Source organism: Cricetulus griseus, assembly GCF_003668045.3.
Source record: "Cricetulus griseus strain 17A/GY chromosome 1 unlocalized genomic scaffold, alternate assembly CriGri-PICRH-1.0 chr1_0, whole genome shotgun sequence".
Taxonomy (NCBI): domain Eukaryota; kingdom Metazoa; phylum Chordata; class Mammalia; order Rodentia; family Cricetidae; genus Cricetulus; species Cricetulus griseus.
This window is the reverse complement of record NW_023276806.1, coordinates 172963451-172986767: the sequence shown is the minus strand read 5'-3', so window position 1 is coordinate 172986767 and position 23317 is coordinate 172963451. Positions and strand designations below refer to the sequence as shown.

At 43.4% G+C, this 23317-nt stretch overlaps 1 protein-coding gene across 1 annotated transcript in view; it reads right to left on the bottom strand.

Moving 5' to 3' along the window:
• The window catches only part of Fbxl13 (F-box and leucine rich repeat protein 13), a 198368-nt gene that overhangs the window by 42524 nt on the left and 132527 nt on the right, over window positions 1–23317 (bottom strand). The window contains exons 13-17 of the mRNA XM_027393433.2: window positions 13422–13520; window positions 12618–12735; window positions 12362–12524; window positions 9862–9981; window positions 8907–9033 (exon numbers count right to left, since the gene is read on the bottom strand). Of these exons, the coding sequence (XP_027249234.1) occupies window positions 8907–9033; window positions 9862–9981; window positions 12362–12524; window positions 12618–12735; window positions 13422–13520 (627 nt within the window). The remainder of the gene's footprint in view (window positions 1–8906; window positions 9034–9861; window positions 9982–12361; window positions 12525–12617; window positions 12736–13421; window positions 13521–23317) is intronic.

Genomic DNA, 23317 nt, shown 5'->3' with positions numbered 1-23317 from the left:
GGGTAAGTACTGGCTAAGGCACCACTTCCCTGGCACCTGTGGCATTACTCTGACCTCTCCCATTTATTTATTCTTTTTGCTTTTTCTTTCTTTTCTTTTCTTTTTTTTTTTTTTTTTTTTTTTTTGTTTTTTTGAGACAGGGTTTCTCTGTATTGCGAGCCTGTCCTGGAACTCACTCTGTAGACCAGGCTGGCCTCGAACTCACAGAGATCCACCTGCCTCTGCCTCCTGAATGCTGGGATTAAAGGCGTGCGCCACCAACGCCCACTCCCATTTACTTTTTTAGATACTCCTTCAGCTTCCTCTGTAGATTCATCTTTCAAGCTGACCTGCGTGCGCACACTGCTGTTCTGAGGAGATCTGCATGGCTATTTTCCCTTCTCTAATCCAGGCTTCGGCAGCCACCTCAACCCCCACTCTTGATCACTTTTCAACTGCTGACTTGGCCCCAGTGTGCCTCGAACACTGTCAGCAGTCTGGAAGTGCTATGAAGCTGGGGACTTCAGTGAGCTCTTCCTCCTCAGTCTGCTAGTTGGGGAACTTCCTTTAAGAGCTTGGCACCTTCTCTGCAGCTGTGCCTTCCTGACCTTGCCTATAGGTGCTTACCTGCTGGGGAGTTTGATAGTTCCCTGAAATAAAATGGACCAGGGTAGCAAGGAGCCTCTACTGGAGGGAATAGCCTCTACTGGAGGAGCAGAGCATGGGGTCTGAAAAGACCTCCTTGGAAATGCAGCGAGTCCCCTTCCAGATGTTTCACTCATTCCCGCTGAAGATAAAACACTTGGTAACTCTCCTGCTTGGGGGATTCTGGAAGTTGAGTGCATATAATTCCTGAAACTCCAGACAACCCAAGGGAAACAGCAAAGGCAAACAAAGCAACAGTGGAGATTCCAAAACCAGGCAGGTGTCTATCTTGTCTGATTTTTGTCATCTGGTACCAAAGATGCCCATGGTAACTGGGATCAAATATGTCCAAAAGAGAATTCAGCATGTTGCCTCCAAGCCTCAGTCTCTCTCCTAGGTTCTTTTCCTGACTAATGGCCTATCATGACAACACTTGAACAAATCAAAACCCTGGGTAGTACTTGGGACAACTCTCTCAACACCCCCCCACACACACACACACACACCATTTCCGAGTCTTCATTCCCAGCCAGCCATCAGGCCCTACTGGCTGCCATTGGGACGGCTACTCCTTCTCTAAGAGACCCACACCACTGCCAGGCTCGGCTCGCACTGCACACGGGCCTGCATGTGTGGCTCGAACTGCTTACGGATGCACTCTGCTGGTCCCCGGAATACAGTGAAACAGGCAGCATTGTAATCATCGTTTGAAAAGGAAGGAAATGGAACACAGGCATTAAATGACTCGCCCAAGTTCTCAGTGTGGCGGCACCAGGGAGGACATTCTGAACCCATGCTGTTCATAACTTGCAGTCATACAGTGTTATTTTCCTGTTGTTTTGACACTGGGTTGTACCTTGACACAGGGTTGTGCCTTTCAGTTTAGTGCTTCAGAACTGACACACAGTTAATAGTGAATAAATAAAAGCTTGCTGATTAGACTGGCTAGCCAACCAGCCCCAGAGGTCACCATGTCCCTGATCCTCCAGATCTGGGTTTACAGATATGTGTCACCTGTCTTGTACATGGTTCTGGGGATCTAACAGCAGAAACTTTATCGATGGAGCCATTGTCCCAGCCCTGGTCATCTGTTGTGGTGGACTGTTGATTCCCTCTTCTCTTTCTGGCACTCTGCACATTCGTGACTGGGATATACTTTCTTTTGGAAATACTTGAATTGAGAAGGATTTGTTTTTCTTGTTGCTGCTTGCAGTCTGTTAGCCATATTGAATCAAACTTATTCTTGGGAATACATATTGTTTCAGTAAACCTCTTCCTAAAGCCACTGATAACACTGCCCTGTCCAGTGCTCTTGAAAAATGTATCTCAGGCTCTCCAGACGCCTCCCTTTTATAGTCTAGTCAACAATTATGATTTTATAAAGAGATTTACTCCTCAATTATTCTTGCTTACTTCCACTTACTCTATTGCTAGTGTGAATCTCATGATCACATTTACTTTTTTAAAAAATCTTTTTCTTTCTCAGACTGTCTCACATTGTAACTCAAGCTTTCCTGGAACTCACTACTTAACACAGGAAGACCTCAAACTCATGGCAATCCCCCTGCCTCAGCCTTCTGAAGGGCTGAAACTAAAGTTTGAGCCACTACAGATAGCTTTGTGGTAACTTCTTTTTGAAGTGGTATCAGCTCTCTGACTGATTGACCACCACACAAGCCAGATTGCCCAACACTTAGAAACGTGGCGTGTATATGGGGAGACCAGTGTCTCTGATAGCTGGGCTGAGGGCAGCACCCTTGAGACTGCTGCTCCCCCAGTGGGCACTTTGCTGGACATGGGAGACAAGACACTGTGACCTCTGTGAGAGCACTGACATCCTGCCTGGCTGGAGAGGAGGAGGGGAACCCATCTCCCTGTGGAAATCCACAGCTAGATTCTTGGCCTATGTTTTTGAAAAGTTCAAGGCGAATTCTTTTGTCTCTGAGTTTCCTGCTTCCTTTTAATGCTCATCTTTTCCTATGTCCTGAATCCCAGTTGAGTTCCTGGCTTCCTGTTTTGGATGTTGTGTTCCTGGCCCTTGAGCTGTATTGTGTGTGTTCCATGCAGATGGGTGGTCTCCAGCAGGCATGTCATCAGATTAAGACATGCAGCTGTGAGCTCTCCCACTCCCGCTCAGAGCATAGCTGAGAAGACGTGGAATTTAAAGAAGCCTTTAGTGCTTCTTTAGTGGTGGAGGGAGGGACAGGGCATGGTGCCAGGTCCATCGTTCACTTGCTCACAAATAACACATCCTGTGCTTCCTATGAAGTGGGCATTAGCGCCAGTCGGCCTAAGATTCGATAGATGGTCCAGCCTCTACCCTCAGAGCCTGGAGCGCAGAGGACAGGCAGTTAGAATAAATACTAAGGATAATGGGCCCATTGTTTTACTTTGTTTTTGTTTTTTTTTTTTACATAATTTCTTTATTGAATCTTGGGGAAATTGATATCATCACCCTAATTCTGCTCACCTCCCAGGTCCCCCATATTCTCCCTTCACCCCTGCAGCACCCCCACGAAAGAAAATTAAAAACAAAACAAAGCAAGCAAACAAAAATGAAACAAAATTAAAAACCTCTTCATTCCTCTTGGTGGCATTGGGAGCCACAATGTGTCACACAGTATAGCCTTTTATCCAATCAGCTTTTCTTGCAAGTGTTCAATGCAATGAATCACTGGTCTGACTCAAGGCCTCTGGTTTCTGGCACACCATCATCAGTGGATCCTCACGGACACTCCTGATATCCTTCAGCCACAGGACCAGTCCCTTCATGTGCTCCAGCAGGTCATAGATGGGGTAGATGTTAGGGTGGGCCAGCCCAAGACCCAGCTGTGGGATGGGTAGTAGCTGAGCTGGTCAGTCGGGGCCCCTAGGGCCACCCACTTCAGGTGAGAGGGTGGAGCCAGCCCCCCCACCCCCATACCCAGCCACCAGGCTCAGTTCTCCTTCTCCCGTGGTGAAGGGTAGGGCCATCTCTCCTGAGTGTGGGGACCAGCTCTCCTGTGAGTTTCACGGCCAGACCTCTTTCTGTAATGTCCACCAAGAGGGATGGCCATCCTTCCCATGGACAGCAAAGGGCGGAGCCAGCTCAGCAAGGGCCTCTGATTTCATCATACATGGTTCCTATGGCTCCCTAAGGTGACACAAGCCACAGACATCAACACGAATCCCAGCTGTGTTAGGACCACAGACCCAGACATGTCCCTCGGTAGCAGCCAGCTCTGTGTGTCACTATATGTCACTATTGCCCCCAAGTGGTAGTGCAGGCCACTCAGATCAGCTTGGCCCCAGCAGCAGCATGGCCCTAGGACACTAACATGGCACCAGACCTCAGATGCCTGCATGGCCTTCGATGGTAACAGGACCCTCAAACATCAACACAGACCAGACCACAGATGCTATCAGACAGTGCATGCCATGAAACTGGAATTTCCCCAGTAAAGGCTAGGACCCTGGAGTCTACTCCAGTTGTCTCCCGAAACAAGAGTTCATACAGTCCTGACAACTTGGTGGAAGGTTGGGCAGAAGAGAGCCCAGTAGAAAGGACAGTGGTGGTAGGACCACACCCTAAGCAGATTCCTTAGCAATGGGCCTCTGGCCCTGTATTTAAACCTGCACCTCATGTTAGGATGTTGAAGATGGACATGGGTTGGGATGTCACTATAGTTCCTTGTTGTTCCTCCTCCCAGTGCAGATACAATGAATAAATTTCCTTTTTTCCTGCCTTTCCTGCTTATTTGTTGGTGTAGTTGGCCTATTGTGAATGGTGGTCAAGCAAGGCTTCTGGGTGCTGCCAGGGGCCCAGGCTCTGACCTAACAACTCTATAACAAGCTTTCTCCAAAGTGTCAGCAGAGCTAGTCACGGCTGCAACTTAAAAGCCATGTAAGAATTTACCGGGTGGGCGAGGAAGGTGGGCATCTCTGGCAGAGGGAATAATTTATCAGATGAAGAACACGGTATGTCTGGAGAGACATCCCAGACTCATGTATAAATCTTCATGTCCTACAACTGGTCAACATCTTTCAGTTTTAGTTACTAAATAATGTTTAGAAACCTTTCTATACCAGCTCTAGACTGGTTCAAGGACTCCTTTTCCTTTAATTCCTAAAACACTTATTCGTTCTGTTCCCACAGCCCATCTCCTAATCACCCACTGGGGAGGTTTGAATGAGAAGGCCCCATAGGCTCAGATACTTGAATGCTTGGTCACAAGGGACTGGAACTGTTTGAAAAGATTGCAAGGATTAGGAGGTGTGGCCTTGTTGGAGGAAGTGTCACTGGGGGTGAGCTTTGAGGTTTCAAAAGGCCATGCCAGTCCTCCGCCCCACCCCCAGATCAGGATCTAGCTGTCAGCTCCTGCTCCAGCACCATGTGTGAGCATCCCACCATGATGATAATGGACTCAACTCTGAACTGTAAGCCAGCCACAACTAAACGTTTCACTTTCTAAGAGAGCCGTGGTCATGGTGTCTCGTCACAGCAATAGAACAGTAATTAAGACAGCCCCTGCCAGCTTCCCAAGGACCCACTTAGCATGGGGACTGTGACTGCTGCCAAGTGCTACCCTGTCACTGGTTCAAGTCCCCACTTCTCAGCACAGCTGAAGTTGCCTTCAGTATCCCTTTTGCCATGTATTCCAGCAAGACTAAACTGCATGGAAGTCCTTGAATGTGTTGCTTTGTGTCTGTGCTGGGCAGGCCAAATTAGGACGCCATTGTGCCTGTCCACCACACTACCTACAAATAACCCATGTGTGTGTATCAAAGGCCTTCTATTCCCAGGGAGTCTAGGAAACAGCAATAGGAGGAACCAGTTCTCAGTCCTGGAGATCTCTTAGTCCAGTGTGGGGGCTCTGACAGATTTCCTACCTAAAAAACACCGTCTAGGACACTCATCAGAAAATTCTTTTAAATTGTGCAAATGAAAGAGTCTTCATAAACCACTGTCTAAGGGAGTCTGTCTGGACACTGTTCTGACTCATTTTTCCTTTAAACAACAAGCATGGCAGTGACTAAGGCAGCTGGATCAATGTTTAACTGCTCTAATTATGGATCTTTAGGAAATTATAGCTCTTTTAACTAGTAGAAAACCTTGTTATATACATGGAGTAAAATTATATCCAAGTAGTCCAAGTTAAATCAAGGACATAATTTGGTTAGATGTTTACAAACATAGAAGATTAAAGATGTCTAGAGACACCTGGTGCCTGCCTGCTCCAAACACAACGTCCCTCCATATTCTCCTCAGAATCAAGCCACAGTCACATGTTGTCCAAATGTCTCTACACACTGATGCTCGATGGCCTTATGCTGGCTTCTCTGAGTGCTCACACTCCCTTTTCCTCTGCTTAGAAACTAAAGCCAAAGGAGGCCTCTCTTCCCTGGTTGCCCACACCCTTTGAGCCTTACAGCATGGCCCCACAGAATGTAAGGGCTGGGAGGAAGGGCCAGCGCTGCCTTGTTCATTCTGCTGTCCCCAGCACCATACATAAAAGTCATAACGAATACATGTTAACTGAGCGATGGTGCAATTCTACCTGAAAACTTACTGAGAAGAATTCAAAATGGACATATTACCAGAAAACAAAATTTGCCAAAGGCACAACTGGTTAATTTCCTCTCTGATAACTATCTGTAATATTCCAGAATTTAAATTCTGAGTGTTAAGTCTGCAGTCAGATTTGCACTTCATTAGACCTGCAGTCCAGGACAGTGTTCAGCGGCTCTGACAGAGGGTGGCGGCGTGACTCACTTGCGATTGTCTGAGGTTAGCTCCCACAGCTGCTGTACTACTGTCCTTGTCAACCGCTTGCCTCTTAGATGAGAGTTTGACACAAAGGAAGGAAAAAACCTTCAGGAGATTTTCAACCATTTGGTGTTTGTTATTTTTAGTTTGGCACATGGGTCTCTACAGCTCTCAAATGACAGGCTTTCTTCAGGGGAAAATAAAAATAAAGAGAACAGAGCTTGAGACCACATTCTTAACTTTTTCACTGGTTCTCTGTAAGTAAGATTTTAACACATGGTCTCTGGAAATGAAAACTGAGTTCCCCCTAAAAGCAAAAACCCACTTAGTCACTGTACTGTGCTTCACTTAGCAGATCTTCCCAGGCACGTGGGCAGGCAGGTGTGTGGTAAGCACTGCAGCAAAAGAAGATACTCGATGTTTTATTCTGTGTCCAATCCTCTTCTCCTTGTTGCCCTGTGACCTTGAGGACAACAGCTGGTCACTCTACTCATGTGCCAAGGAGAGACTTCATACAAAAGAGCATGGGGTGTGGGGTGGTCCTGGGCTTTTAAGGTTTAAAAGCCTGGGTTCTGAAAGATCTAGGGGAGGGGAGGGGAGGGCCAGAAGGAAGCAAAGCACTCGGTGCTGGGGGACTGTGAGCCTGTTCAGACCATCTCAGATGGCATCAGTGCCAAGGGAGACAGAGCCTCCAGACAGGTTAGGGAACCCATCCATTTCACCTTTTCTTGTGGAGTTGGTAAAAGTAAAAAGGCACCAGAGTTTTCTGTGTTATTTTATCTATTAAGATCAAAAGGAAACAAGCAACCATTAAGTATTCAAAACTAAGGAAATTGGGACTGAAGAGATGACTTAGTGGTTAAGAGTGCTGTTACAGAGGACCCAGGTTCAGTTCCCACATGGCAGTTCACAAACAGCCCTGGGGATCCAATGCCCTCTTCTGGCTTCCCTGGGCACTAGGCATCCACGTGGTACACAGATATATACATGCAGACAAAACATCCATACACAGAAAATAAAACTTTGGAAAATAAAATTGAAAAACTCAAGGAAAATTAATGTTAACAGAGAAAGGGATACATGGATGATACAGAAACTGAGAAGCTAAGAGGGCAGATGTTGCCATCAGACACTAAGCCATCACACACTCTCCTATGCTGGGCCAATGGGAAGAAATGGTTTGGAACTCAGAGGTCAAGGTAATCCAGGGAGTTGAAACCATAGCAGGGATGTTGGGAAAGAATTAGAGCATACAGGAAGTACATACAGATGATGGCATGCAAAGGGGTGGAGGAAATCCTGGCCCTCTGCCATGGACCTGCTAACCACTCCCAAGTGCCTCACAGTGAGCACCAAGCTCGACTCTTGCTTACTTGAGATCTCACCCTGCGGAAAGGCAACAGAAGGCTGAAAGCATGGGTCTGGGTAAATGCATGGTGGGGAAGCCGAATGACTGTGGGATTTTCTGGGACAGTGACCCTAAGACAGCCTCACAGAGTCGCCATACTCTGGCAGGATCCAAAGCAGCCTTGAGAGCCAGGATGAAGCAGATACTAGCGTCTACCTAGACTTGAAACTCAGCATCAGATGGACTTAAGACAGGGTTCCTGTATGCCCAGAAGACACTTCTGAGAAGACCAAACATGAACTGAACCACAAAGAACTGACTACATACATCTAACTCTTCACACCAAAGAACAGGGAGGAGACTACCTTACAGAATGAAGGTTGGATTTAGATGCACTCATAAGTAAAGAAAGAGGATAATCTGGACCAGGGACAGGCACATCCTTCATCAGAAGCAGCTAACTGGAGGTTGGGGAAGGATGTCTGTGGAGCAGTGAGAAGGAGGTCATGCTAATGGTGTGCTGGAGTTGGAGATGTGTGTAGTGTTCCAGGGCTTCTCAGGGAAGACCTCAGAGAGGTGATGTCTGACTGAGGTCTTTAAGTAGGGATTTAGTAAGCAGCTGGGGTGTCTTTCCCTCCTATGGCACCAAATTTTGAAAGGGGTTCTTGTTTACATATAGTGGCAAAGTTTTTCAGAAAGACCCATTTCTCAGCACCTGCTCTGTGCGGGAGGAGATGAGCCTGTGTGGGGTGGCACGATGGGCTTGGTCTTTACAGAGCAGCATTAACTGATTTTGAGACATCAAAGTCTTGTCAGGGATCTTCCTAGACTTCAGCTTCAATCTCATGGGAAAAATACACGTGGCTGCCTAAAGCATATCATTGCTACACAGATCAAAAAAATCTATGAAAAAAATGAATTTCACACTATCATGTATTACTTTGGCTTGTCATGCCTCTTCTCAAAATACTGGATCATGCTAATTTTTTTTAAACAAAGAAACATGATAATTTACCAATAACACCATTAATTACTATTCTAGGGACAATATTCCTAAATTTTCCATTTGTAATCTAATCACTTAAGAAAAAAATATTATTATCTTCATCTTCTGGAAAACAAGAAAACAATATAACAAAAAAGACTGTTTAAAATATGTATATATACTTATTTATATTTTTTATTTACCTCATGTGAGATGGATGTTCCAGAAAGATCTATTGATATCAAGGATTGCATGTTTGCAATACATTCAATTGCCAGGTCAGTCAAATGTTCACAATTTCGTAAACTCAAATAGTGTAAATTAGTGCAGCTGAAAAAAAAAATGCCACGATTAACTTCAGCTCTCAAACACATCAACAGTGCCAGTTTCTCCATTTAAAACTCTGGGGAGAATAGATGGAGTGGAAGATAGGATTTGCCTTTTCTCATCTTAAACATAGAAAGCAGTTTGGCTGTTTTGTTTTGTTGATACAGAGTCCTAATCTATACCTTAAACTGGCCTGGAACTCATTTTGTAGTTCTAGGCTGGCCTTGAACTCATGGCAGTCCTCTGGACTCAGCCTGTGAAGTGCTGGGGTTTGGGATAGGAGCCCCATCTGGCTAATATAAAGTTGGAGGGAAGAAAGGTGGAGTAATATGAGACTGTCTTTGATTTCGTTTCACACTATGGTTTAGAACAATGCAAGAAAAGTGTTTTTCAGAGTCATAAAACACCAGCATGAAAACACCCTGAAGAGTAGACACCAGACATGCATGGCCAACCTCCACACTTCTCTCTCCTTGGTCTATGGCAGGAGCCTTAGTTGAGGCCACTGCCAAGCGAGGAGGGTCAGGATTAAATCAATCATCTACAATAGTCCTCAGGAAACCTGAAGTAGGGACAGAATCCTTGAAAAGTGCAGACAAGTCACACTATCTACACATCCATCTCTCTGTTCAGAATTAAACCCAGTAACAATAAGAGGGAGCAGCAACGATGGGGTTAGGCTACTTCCTTCTAAGGACTCAAGCCTAACGGCTATTCTAGCTCTGGGTGTGCCCAACATGCAGCTAAGGACTTGGGCTCTTGGCTTTTAGGTCTATCCATGGTCACGCCTGTTACAGCTAATGTTCTAATGCAGATTGTCGCTTGTCCTACCGCTCTGACAGTTTCACAATGGCGGGATCGCCCACAAGGGAGCAGTTATTCAAATTGAGTTCTCTTATCTTCACACTCACAGAACCATCAAGAAATTGCCTCAGGCCAGCATCACTAATCCTGTGGAAAAGAGAGACAGAAGGGTCACATATGTTCTCATAAATAAACATACAGGCTGGTGGTGACACCAGTTTCTACACCAAATACATTCCAAAGTAGGAAATATCCATACACTGGCGTTTTGTCAAATTTTTGAAAATGATTGCATAGCTCTTAATATAACAGAAAATGGATATATGATAGTAATAGGAGAGATATTAATAAAATGTTATTTGTGTCCATTTGTTTTATTAGGTGGCATGATTATTAATAACATGGATGATCTCTTTTTTCCAGTTTAAAATGTACTAAGGTTAAAAAATCCCTGATAGGATCAGCAAAAGGCTAAGGCCAAATTTTAGAACAGGAAGAAGCAAGACTCAAGATCCTGGATGGATTCTACCGAATTCAAGGTCACCTGGGTTGGACCAGAAACACAAGGGGTGACCTTTGGAACTCTAGGCCAGAGAAAACTTGCATCTGGAAGAAGTCGGTGACTTCAGCCTGTCGTCATTAGAAGCGCCTTGAGGGGCCACGCTATCTCCCTGTACTGTCCTCGGTCTTCCAGGAGGGCTTTACTTCTAATATTATCTGAAGACCACCAGTTGCGTCTCTAGAAAGCCTTTCCACCAGTGAAACAGGACAAGCGATTGATTATATCACACACAGACAGTCTACAGGAGGGTGTGCGGGCAGGAAGAGCACTCAGAGCCTTCCTTGCTGGCTGCACTTTCCCTTTGACTCGCCAGGAGCAGAGCAGAAAAGGCAGAAGGTGATTGTTTCTGTTGCTTCAATGAGCCAAGCACCCTTAGCCAAGCAGCTTCTGAGATGGCGTACTTACTTATAGTTTTAGGTTACAGTCCACCATTGAGGGAGGTCAGCTCAAAGCAACTAGTCTCTTCCCATCCGCAGTCAAGAGCAGAGAGAGCTGAAGGTACCCAGGCACCCAAGCTGCCTGCTGGGCATCTTGCTCTCAGCTAGCTTTCCCTCCTCATACTACTCAAGGCCTGTCCTGGTTTCCTTTCTGTTGCTATGATAAAACACTGACCAAAACCAGCCTGGGGAGGAAAGGGTTTACTACACCTTACAGTTTCGAGTCCATCATCAGAGGAATCGAGGACAAAAGTTCAGGCAGGAACCAAAGGCAGGGAATAAACACCGACCTCAGAGATGCTTGCTACTAGGCTCTAGACAGCCCAGGCCCACCCACTCAGAGACACCATCTCCCACAGTGGGCTAGGCCCTTCTACGTCTAAAAGCAATCAAGACATAGTCATGCCCACAGGTCACCCTGAAAGAAGCAATTGCTCAATTGAGGGCCCCTCTTTCAGGCTGTGTTAAATTACCAAACAAGATTAGCCATCACAGGACCCCCAAACCAGGGCATAGTGCTGCCCACAGTCAGGGTGGGTCTCCCATGCCAATTAACAAGCCCCCCCCCCCCAGACATGCCAACAGGCTAACCTGACAGACAGGTTGGAAATCCTTTCAGGTGATTCTAAATTGTGACAAAGTTGACATTAAAAACTATCATAACAGTATTCCAGCGAATGGAAACTTTAGTGATTCCCATGATGCATCTCACCCAGTCACTGCTGTACCAGCAGCTAGGAAGGCAAGCCAGAGGCTGGTGGGGTGGGAAGTGAGGCATGACGAAGAGCAGGGTCCAAACACAACAAACTTACCTATTAGCTAACACCAGACTGGAGTAATCAATGAGTAATGTTTTCACTAACAAGAAAATAAAATATAGAACCCAAGCTATAAGACTGAGAAGTGTGTCTCTGGAAAAGATTTGCAAAAGAAAGCAGAAAGGCAGCACTGTGGGCAAGGAAACAGGAGTGAGAGTTCACAAAGAAAGAACCCACCGGAAGCAGGACAGTTTAGTAACCTGAGACTCTGCTTAGTTTGAGATAGATTAGCTCCTTTCCAGGCACACAATGTACCTAGCAACCTCAGAGCCCCCTCAAGCCCCACCCACACTGCGCTACTTGTAAACCTCTGTGAGAAACAGTGTAAGTTGTCCTTCTCCTAACAACAATCAAACCTAGACAGTTTCCTTTCAAAAAGATTTCCAGATATCTAGAATGAAAAATAGGCCGAGCCAGCTCAGCTGGTTTTGGGAGCTAGTGCAATACAACAAAACTGTGTTTTCAAGTGAACTTTTAGGGAAAATCCTCTGCGTACAGTCTTGGGCCTATGTGTATGATTAAAATCAGATGCATGTGCCGTCAAAAATGATTATATAATTACTCTATCAGTCAAACTAGAAAACTCATCTACACAGTAAGACTTGGTCCCCTGCCTTTCCTGATCCCCATTAACACTGTGGAGAGGGACTGGCTCATCCTTGATAATGTTACTTGAACCCTGAGTTGACATACCCTGAATGACTTCTTACCTTATGCAATTGGTCAAGTTCAACACTGTCAATTGCTTCAAAACTGAAAGTGACTTGAGGCTGCTGTCTGTTAGTGTCTTGCAGTCCACCATGTAGATGTGATTGATACCTGGGTAATTCTTGTCTATGTATTTGAAGCATGCATCAGTAATCCTTTTGTTTCCTGTGGAAAAGAAGGAAATACAAGTACTATATTTAAAGGTCCAGGGAAAAAAATTTAAAAACAAGGTTAAATCATGTTTTTGGCTTCACAGACCTTCAAATCGGATCTTTTTGAGGTTACAGGAAGTAAGAGCTTTGAAAGCACAGTCAGAGATGTGTGGTGAGCCAATGAAAACCACCGTTGAAATTTGGAGACACTTCTCAACCAAGACCTTTGGGAGAGGAAAGAACAGAGACAGGTTAACTACTGTAGAGGACCAACAATGAGGAGATACTGTCATTTTCCCCTCAAGATTTTCAGAAACAGATATGCTAACTATTACATTTTCCTAATTTTGAAGCAAATAGGACTGTTTTCATATTTTATGTAATGCAGTATTTTCATATTTCAGTAATGCAGAGAAATAAAATCACGTTACAAGGGCATGGAAAAACATGAGGAAATGAAATGTTAAAAGTCAATTGGCAATTTGACATGGGGGGAGATCAGATTTAAGCCAAGCAGAGCTGGATCTAGGTCATAGTTGGGAGAATTGCAGTTGTGCTTTGGCTATAACATCATAAAGAATTTAAGCATTCAAATGGATTTTGTTGTGTTTTTTTAAGGGAATTGGTATTTTACCTGCATGCGTGTTTGTGTGAGGGTGTTAGGTTCCCTTGGAACTGGAGTTACAGACAGTTGTAAGCAGCCATTTGGGTGCTGGGAATTGAATCCAGGTCCTCTGGAAGAGCAGTCACTGCTCTTAACCACTGAGTCATCTCTCCAGTCCCTCAAATGTTTTTAAAGGTGCATGCCTGTGTGTATCTGAAAATATTTAAATGACTTCCTAGATACTAATCAACTCAAATAAAAAGCCAATTCACATTTCTCAATCGCCATTATATTCTCACTACCCACTTTGACACAGTTGTCGGTCAGGGTTGGCATGTCGTTGATGGTGAGGTGCATGATCCCTGTGCAGCTGTTTGCAATGTTCCTGAAGCCTTGCACTGAGATCTGAATTAGGGAGGAGAAAAGCATGAGGAAATTAATCAGTGGGGCCACTCACACCATGAAAGGAGGGGCTCACCAAAGGTAGCCCTGGAAGTTCTGCACATTTTAAAGCCTTTTGCCAGTGAGATGGCTCAGCAAGTGGGGTGCTTGCTGCCAGCTGGACAACCTGGATTCAACACCCGAACTCACCTGCCAGCAGACAGAACTGACTCCAGAAGTTGGATTCTGACCCCTACAAGCTCCATGGGACCCATGCACTGAAGCATATTTACACACACACCCAAGATAGTAAGCAAATAAATGTAATTTTCAAATAAATAAAATAAAGTTGAGATAATAAAATAGGACTGACATAGACGGGAAGAATCTAGTTGTGAATTTTTGTCACTAGGTCATGTCTTAATGAAGTAAAACCTCACATAATATAAACAGCAACCATTTAAATAACTATTCAATATTTTATGGTCACCACCTATATCTAGTTCCAAAACGCCTTACCCATAAGTTAGATGCACAACCAGGTGCCTGCTCACCACACACCCTGCCCCTCAGTCCCTGGCATCACTAACCTGTTTTATGACTCTTTGGACCAACTTGTGTGGAATATTTAATAAAACACAAGTACACAATACAAAGCCCTTTGTACCTAGCCATTTCACTTAGCATTTTGTTTAGAGTGACTTGCAAGCTGTTGTGGTCCAGCTAATCCAACAATGTCTGTCTACCAACAGAAAGTCCAAGAATTCGGTAGTTGTTCAATCCACAAGGCTGGATGCTCAACTGGTTTTCATTATATGCTGGAATCCGGAAGAAGTCGTCTCTAATGCCAGTGAAGAGATGGACTTGCCATCAAGGACAAGCAGACAGAGAGTAAGCTTCCTTGTTCCATGTCCTTTACACAGGCTGCCAGTACAAGGTGTGGCTCAGATTACAGGTGTATCTTGAAGTGGGTCTTCCCACTTAGGTTTTAGCTAATTCCAGATGTAGTCAAGTTGGCAACTAAGAGTAGCTGTCACATCCACCCTGTGTCCATCACTTCCCATGGCTCTGTTCCTTCACAGAATGTCCTGTCCTGTAGGTGGGCTACATTCATTCCTACATTTGTCTGTTACGTCTTGTTTCCACCCTGTCCAGTTTGAATGGTGTTGCCGTGAACGTACCTGAGTCTGGTGCCTGAGTATCGTTTTTCAGCTTTTGGAGTATGTACAGGACACTGCTAGATGGTACTTTAGTTCTGAGTTTAACTTTTAAGGGAAACGAAAAATTGTTTGTTTGGTTATTGTTGATTTTACGGTAACACACACTTTACATTCTCAACAGCACTCTATTTTCTACAGTTCTATTTGGAAGGTTCCAGTTTTTCTGTCTTTGTCAACACTAACTTCCTATCTTTTCAAGTTTTCAAGCACAGGGTGGAGAGATGGGTCAGTGGTTGAAAGCGCTGTCTGCCCTGGCAGGGGCCCGGGTTCTATTCTCAGCATCCCATGGCAGCCCACAACCATCTGTAACCCCAGATCCAGGGAATCCAATGCCCTGTTCTGGCCTCCAAAGACCCCAGGTCCACAGGTGCTGCAAAGACATACATGAGGAAAACACTCATGCATAAATAAAAAATAAACATAAACACATTTTAGAGAAACCCGAGTAAGCCTGAAGAGACACACCTTTGTGGTTTTGCTCACATATCCTCAGTGATCCACAACACTGGGTACCATTTCCTCTGCTAAGAAGCCATGTCTGTCTCCTCTGGGGAAGTAAATATTTTAAAACAGGCTGTCTTTTTGTTGTTTTTGAATTACAAAAAAATTTAAATATATCCTGGATCTTAGACTCTTAATACATCAATAGAGTTTTTTTTTCTCCCAGTCTGTTAGTTGTCTTTACATTTAAAAAATAACATCTTTTCAGGCACAAAAGATTTTAGTTTTGATGAAGTCCAATTTACCTATGTTTTCTTGCATCTTTAGACGTCACTTGCTTGCACTTCTTGCTTACTCAGGTAATATTTTCCTTCTCAGATCTTTGATAGGGATGAAGACAAGATAGTCACAGTTCCTATCCTCTCATATCTTACCTAAGAGCATATCAGATACTAGATTCAGATTCTTCAGGATAGGACAGCTATTAGAGTAATCTCTATAATTTACCATTTATGTATGATCTGGACATTTAGTATGCGTTTCTTACTTGATGTTATTTTTGTTGGTTGTAATTCCATTTTTGTTTCTGTTACTACACTTTCTTTCTCCTGGACAATATTTGATAATCATTCTTATTGTATATAGTTTTGTATTAGGCTTAGAACCTTCTTATTTAGACATAAAAGGGAAGTGTAGTGGGCAGTGCTTCTCACCTGCTGATGTAACCTCTTAAAAAGGAAGGAGAGAGGAGGGTCGCTCTCTCTTGGGTGGTGAAGACCAGGTCAGGTAGTGTGAAGCAGCATGCGATTGGTTCCTAGCTTTCTAAGGACTCTGAAACTGGATTTATCATATCCTGTATTCATGCATGTATTTTTCCCTTTTTCGTAACTTAATTAAATCCTTGTTACCTCTTAAACAGACACATGTGGATTTCTCATTACACTGTAATGGTTTCCTTTTCAACTGTTATAAATCTATATTAATGGAAGCAACAGTGGTAGAGGGTATTCAAAATAATGACTACATGATAAAATACCTTAAAATAATTAGCTCTTTAGGATGGGAAGCACTTGGTGTTCAGCTTTATCTGGGGGAAACTGAGGCCATCAAGGAGCAGATGTATGCCAGTGAAGTGTTATTTCTACAACATCATGGAACAGAAAATGTAGAGTAACATCTGCAATACACTTCTTATGAGACCTTCAGAGACTTTCCATATGGGGGATGTCTCACCAGAGCCTAACCTACCAGCAGAGGACTAGCCAAAGTTACAGGGCTGAAGCCCACATCCTCAGATGTCATCTCAAATGTCACTTCTTCAGGAAAAGCCCCTGACTCTTAGACTAGACCAGGTTTTTATAATAATACACCTACAACACCATATAATATCATAAGCTAATGTATGGTTAGATATTGAACTAATTCTATTCTGGCAGGCCACCTATGTCATCAGGTAGATAGATAATCAAGTGATATTGTTATATGAGCGGACATGAGAATATATGAATAAATGCAGAGAACACTCTTTGATAAATGCTCCGAGCATCGAATTTTGACAATGCCCAAAACCTATGTGTTGTGGGATACTTGTACACTGTGTGAAGATGTATTTGCTGGGATTGGTGTAATAAAAAGCCAAATGGCCGTTAGCTAGGCAGGAGGCATAGGTGGGACTTCCAGGGAAAGAAAGGAAGAGAAGATGGCACACTGGAGATGCCAGGGGAACATACAGTGCAGATCACAGGTAACTGGGCCACATGACAGAACGTGGACTAAAATAAATGGGCTAATTGAAGTTATAGGAGCTAGTGATCGAGCCTAAGATGAGGCCAAGCTTGCATAATTAATAAGTACCTGTGTTGTTATTTGGGAGCTGGCTGGTGGGACAGAAGAAGATTCCATGATGACCATGGAAACCTGGAACCCAGGGGCTGAATACACAGAACTGAGTTGCTGCGGAAGCCATGAGTTTGGGCATGAGTATGTTTGGATAATCTTTCTAAGTAACCTTTCTTGTTGAGCCCAGGGCAGCTTTGAACATAATTTATAGCTGGTGACTTTGAACTTCTGATCTTTTAGCACCCTATCCTGAGTGCTGGGATTACATGTATGTCCACCATGTCCCATTTATGCAGTGCCGGGGACACTCTGATGTAGTTGGGTTTTTTTGTTGTTGTTGTTGTTGTTTTCTTTACTCTTTGGGGGGCTGCCACTCAGCTCCCAAATAAATACACAGAGACTTATTTTTATTCATGAATGTCTGGCCTTAGCTTGGCTTGTTTCTAGCCAACTTTTCCAACTTAGCTAATTATGCCATTTCTCTTTAACTATGTTTTGCCTCTGGGCTTTTCATCTTTCTTTATTGTGTTTATCTTTCTTTCCTTCTTACTCCATGGCTGGTCCCTTATGTCTTCCTCTCCTCCTTTTCTCAAACCTCACTCTTCTTTCCTGGATGTCTCCTATATTTATTCTCTTGGCCCACCAGCCCTGCCTATCCCTCTTTCCTGCCTAGATATTGGACATTCAGCTCTTTATTAGATCAATCAGGTGTTTTAGACAGACAAAGTAACACAGCTTCACAGAGTTAAACAGATGCACATGAAAGAATGCAACATGTCTTTGCATCACTAAACAAATATTACAGCATAAATGAATGTAACACATCTTAAACTAATATTCTACAACACTAAGATATCTACAACATTATTAGGCAATATAGTATGATCACTGTCTTCCATGAGGTCTCCTGATGACCAAAACATGTACTACATTTATTACAGATTATTTAACAGTGAGGAACCGACACAAACTAAGATATTAGTAATTAAAATGGATCAGCTAAAACGCTAACTCACGGAATACAATAAAATTAATATAAATAATATCTTAGAAAAATAACTGAGACGATGGAATAGCTCAAAAGGTTGGCTACATAAAGCTTTCCTCTTAAGAATCTGGTGCACGGGGAATAGGCTCAGTGCCTCCTGGAAGCATATTGGAAGCATAGATCCCCTTAGAACCTGGAGCTGAACAAATTCCAAACTCTCCAGGTCATTCCCAGGTACATTATTGTCAGAGAAATGGGTAGTATCAAGATGTGTTAGTTCTTCTGAGAAACTATGGCGATGTCTATTTATCCAAGTCTACCTCTAAAGAGAAAGATGTTTATTTTAAGAAATCAGATCCCAGTACTCAGGAAGAATAGACAAGTAGATCTCTCTGAGTTCAAGGCCAGCCTGGTCTCTATAGTGACTTCTAGAAAAGCCAAGGCTATGCACACAGTGACCCAGTGTTGTTTTTGTTGATGTTTAAAGGAAAAGAAATAAACTCACATCATTCCAAGGCCTGGCTAGTCTGAAATCTATAAACCAAAGCCAGGAAGCTGAAATTCCAAGAAGAGTGCATAGTATGATATTGAATCAGAAATCAAGAAAGGTCTTCTGGCAGAATTCCGTTTGCTGGGGCAAAGCCTGATCCTCCTCTTGAGGCAGACTTTACCAGAGGTTCACCCACACAACCAAAGGTAGCTCATGTGTAAAGGAACACAGTCTGGATGCTTCTGGGAGGTGGTTCTGCCTGTCTGTTTCCTTAAACATGGCAGGAAGCTTGTGGGAGTGCTGGCCTTGGCTCCAGTGGCAAGCAGCTAAGTAGATAAAAGGGAGGAAAAGCCATAAAGCAAGGAGGAGGCGTTTTGTACTATTGCCATGGAATCCTGGGGGGGAATTTTTCATGACTTCTTCCAGAAGAAAAAAAAGTCCAGGGGAGATGAATGAATGTGTAAAAACACAGAGAACAGAGGGGGGAAAGAATGATTCTTGCCTTGGGGGTCAGCAAAGCTGGGCTCTCTGGCCCTACTGTTTGCTCGCATAGCAGGATCAGTGTGAGTGCTTGGCTCACACAGTGCCCAGTCACGTACCACCGGACATAGTCTTGTCGGTCTTCTGGACACAAGTTATTGCCATAGAAAACAGAAGACTCAAGAACCAGAGGTAATGGGGCCCTGAAACTCCCCACAGAGCATCCTCACGTGGTGTTTCAGAGATGGGATTCCTACCAATTCCTTACAGCTGTCTCTGGTGCTCAAGTGTCTAGCACAGACTGGATGAGCCAGGGGAGTAAGTGAATGAAAGTTTTTCAGAAGATGGTCAGTGTAAGAGCCTGGTATGTAACCCCACAGGTGACAACTGTTGTTTTTGACATTCTGAGTTCAATCCTTTATATCAACTCCCAGTACTGTTATCTCAAGTACTGGCTACTACGGAGCAGCTTGCAAATAAACAACCTTTTCCCTCTTGTCTTGGAAGCACATTTGTGACAAGATCTCCTCGAAGCGGAGGAAAGAGACAGACAACAGCACCTGCCAGGGAACCCCTTGTAATAGAGCCAGAAGCTTGCTGCCTTCCACATGAGGGTTACTCATGGAGAAGGGGGTGGGGAAGAACTCTGAGGAGAAGGTTTCAGCTTTGTCCTGGCACCAGGCACATAGTTCTCCACAAAGTTTATATTACAATATCCAAAAAGATGTTTGACTAATATTTTATGGCTCAAATATTTCTGCCAGAATCTTTTAGGCCAAGCGATTTTTACATTCTCTTCATTGAAATAATGGGGGGTATAAATCTGAAACTTTCTCTAAATTTTCTGGAATTTTCTCTCTAAAATAAGGAGAAAATAGAAAATACTTTACCATGTTCAAATCTGCAGCTTCCTCACAGCTGATAACTGTCATCTGTGTAGGAATCTGGAATCTGGGATTTGGTGGTGCCTCCTCCTTAGCCTCCATACCCTCTGCTGGTTAGGAAGCTGGGGAGACTGGCCTCGCCAGTGTGCTCCAAGCTCACGTCCCAGCAGACACTATGGCTGTTGACATAGTGGGATTCTCCCCAGCTGCTAATGAGGCAAACCATCTACATGGAAAGACCATTGACACACATAAAGGGCTGTGTATGGACAAAGAGTGGCCCATGAGCCATGAGAATGAAGGCCGGAGTGCAGAGTACCCATGAGCTGGCATGGTTGGGGAGAGGTCCGCCGACCACATTATGATAGCCTCTTACTAAGCCCTTCCTGTAATGTGTCTGTGTCTCAGTCTGCTCATCAACACAAGAAAGATGTGTGTGCAGGCCAGATCCTCGGTGACAGCCAACTGGCGTAGATGTGGTCCAAACTGTGTTCCTATACCATTCCCAGATGTTTCTGTCATTCTACCAGCACTGTGGCTGATGACTAACAAGAAATGTAACAACTTTGGTCAGACCCATATGTCTCAGTGACCCCACAGGAGCGTTGCTTAGCTAGAGTAAATTATTGGAGAAGAAAACCGAGATGTCCCTCCAGATGTCATGAGGCCTTCTACTTCATGCATTTGGCTGAAGCCCACAGCTCTCACTCTGCCTTCTATGGCAGTTGGCCACAAAAGTACTATGTACTTAGTTAGCAGTACTATGGTACTTAACCTTTCTGAGAGACACTGACAGGGTCTTAGCCACTAATGTCTCCTGTACAATGCAACACAAGCTTGATGTCAACTGTGGCTCAACAAAGCTTTTTAATAGACCAAGTGCTTGCTGAATAAAGTGTTTATACAATTATAAATTATAATGGGGAAGTATCAGTATGGCCAGTTAAAGGTTGCCACATTTATCAAAACATTTGGATAATCAAAAATTTTTCTTTTTAAAAATAGCTTTATTTTTCCAGTGTGAGTGAAGAATTTGAACACAAGTAGAGGGAAGCCTGCAGATGCCAGGAAGGCTAGCATGCTGGCCAATGTCACATTTGCTGGACAGTGACTCAGAGCTCTGACCAGCCAGAAGCAGGCTGGCCCATCTTGAACTTGTGTCATTGTTGTTGAGCACACAGTCTCCTGTTCTTTTCCTCATCCATTGGCCAATTTAACCACAGCTTCCCCCGTGTTATAACAGAGCATCTTCACTGAATGACTTAGAGATCCATGGTGCTTTCTTCTTAAAGCATAGAGAAGTTTAGAGCTTCCTGGCTTGCCAACACTGATAGTTAAGCTAGATAGTGGCTTCTAGTTAGAGCTTTAAGCCTTCTGTTTTATTCTTGTCCAAAGATCAAAATAGTTTCTGAATAACTCTGCGTGTGATAAAGTGGTTTCATCATCAGTAAAGTGTGGTTTCCAAAATGTGTGAAACTTCTTCAAACTTTCTTTTTCAGGAATGGGAAATGTGATGAACTCTTATCTGATTGAGAACTGTTGCCAGATGTTTTGTTTTCACTACGTAACCTAATTTAAAGTCCTTTATACATTTCACCTGAAAGAATTTTTTTATTTTTTATATATTTGAATTACAAACAAGATTGAATTAAATGACAATCCCAGTTCCCTTCTCCCTCTCTTCCTCCTCTACCATCCCTCCAACTAAAATCCTACCTGTCATATGTCCTTTCTTCTAATCTACACCTGACTCAAACTTTCTGCTTCCTCATGACCTCTGCATCCTTCCTTTTCTTCCCTTCTCACTCTCGTAGCTTTCTCCCCCCTCTTCCCATGCTCTCAATTTGCTGAGGGGATGGTGACCCTTTCCCCTTCTCCAGGGGACAAAGTTTGTCTCTTTTAGGGTCTTCCTTGTTTACTAGTATCTCTGGCAGTGTGGATTGTAGGATGGCAATCCCTTACTCTGTCTAAAATCCACATATGAGTGAGTACATATCATGTTTGTCTTTTTGTGATTGGGTTACCTTGCTCATGATGGTTTCTTCTAGTTCCATCCATTTTCCTGCAAATTTCAAGATTCTATTGTTTTTTTTCTGCTGAGTAGTACTCCATTGTGTAAATGTACCACATTTTCTCTATCCATTCTTCAGTTGAGGGGCATCTAGGCTGCTTCCAGTTTCTGGCTATTACAAACAATGCTGCTATGAACACAGTTGAACAGATGTCCTTGTTGTATGAATGTGTTTCTTTTGGGTATATGCCTAGGAGTGGAATTGCTGGATCTTGTGGTAGACTGATTCCCATTTTCTTGAGGAGTCGCCATACTGATTTCCAAAGTGGCTGTACAATTTGGTACTCCCACCAAAGTGTTCCCCTTTCTCCACATCCTCTCCAGCATGAATTGTCATTGGTGTTTTTGATTTTAGCCATTCTGACAGGAGTAAGATGGTATCTCAGAGTTGTTTTGATTTGCATTTCATTGATGGCTAAGGATGTTGAACACTTTCTTATGTATCTTTCAGCCATTTTAGATTCCTCTATTAAGAATTGTCTATTTAGTTCTATACCCCATTTTTTAATTGGATTGTTTGGTGTTTTGGAGACTAGCTTCTTGAGTTCTTTGTAAATTTTGGAGATCAGCTCTCTGTCAGATGTGGGGTTGGTGAATATCTTTTCCCAGTCTGTGGGCTGCCGTTTTGTCTTGCTGTATCCTTTGCCTTACAGAAGCTTCTCAGTTTCAGGAGGTCCCATTTATTAATTGTTGATCTCAGTGTCGGTGCTACTGATGTTATGTTCAGGAAGCAGTCTCCTATACCGATTAATTCAAGGGTATTTCCCACCTTATCTTCTAGTAGGTTCAGTGTGGCTGGGTTTATGTTGAGGTCTTTGATCCATCTTGACTTAAGTTTTGTGCAGGGTGAACTGAAAGAATCTTATATTAAACACTAGATTTAAAAGTATGCATCTCTTATCTTTTGTTTCCTTTTCAATATGGCCAAGATAGTTATATGAAGCAAATGATTATATGACTTAGAAGATAAATAAAAAGATTTCCCTGAACCTGTACTTTTCAATACAGTTAGGCAGTAGTTCTGGAAGGACTGGGTTAAATTTATTTCTCCTGAGAGCTAAGCTATGACAAGTAATAGCTTGTTTTTTGACTGGTTTTCCTGACATGGTTCTTTTAGAAACCAGTCCTCCCTATCAACGGACACTTAAGACCATGTGATTTGTTTTTCAAATCCAAAAAGCAACTTTAAAAAAATTATAACCCATGTATCACTTCAAATTTTATAAATAGCAGATTATCATTTAGGAGTCTAGTCTTTGGTATCACATGCTAAAATCACACACAGATGAGAATCTGTCTAGACATTTTCTGTGTGATCTTAGCATCTGTTTCAGTGCAGTGTGAAGCTGGCTCATACCGCTTACAAAAACAAGGTAAACTTGATTGTTTTTTTTTTTTTTAAATGATT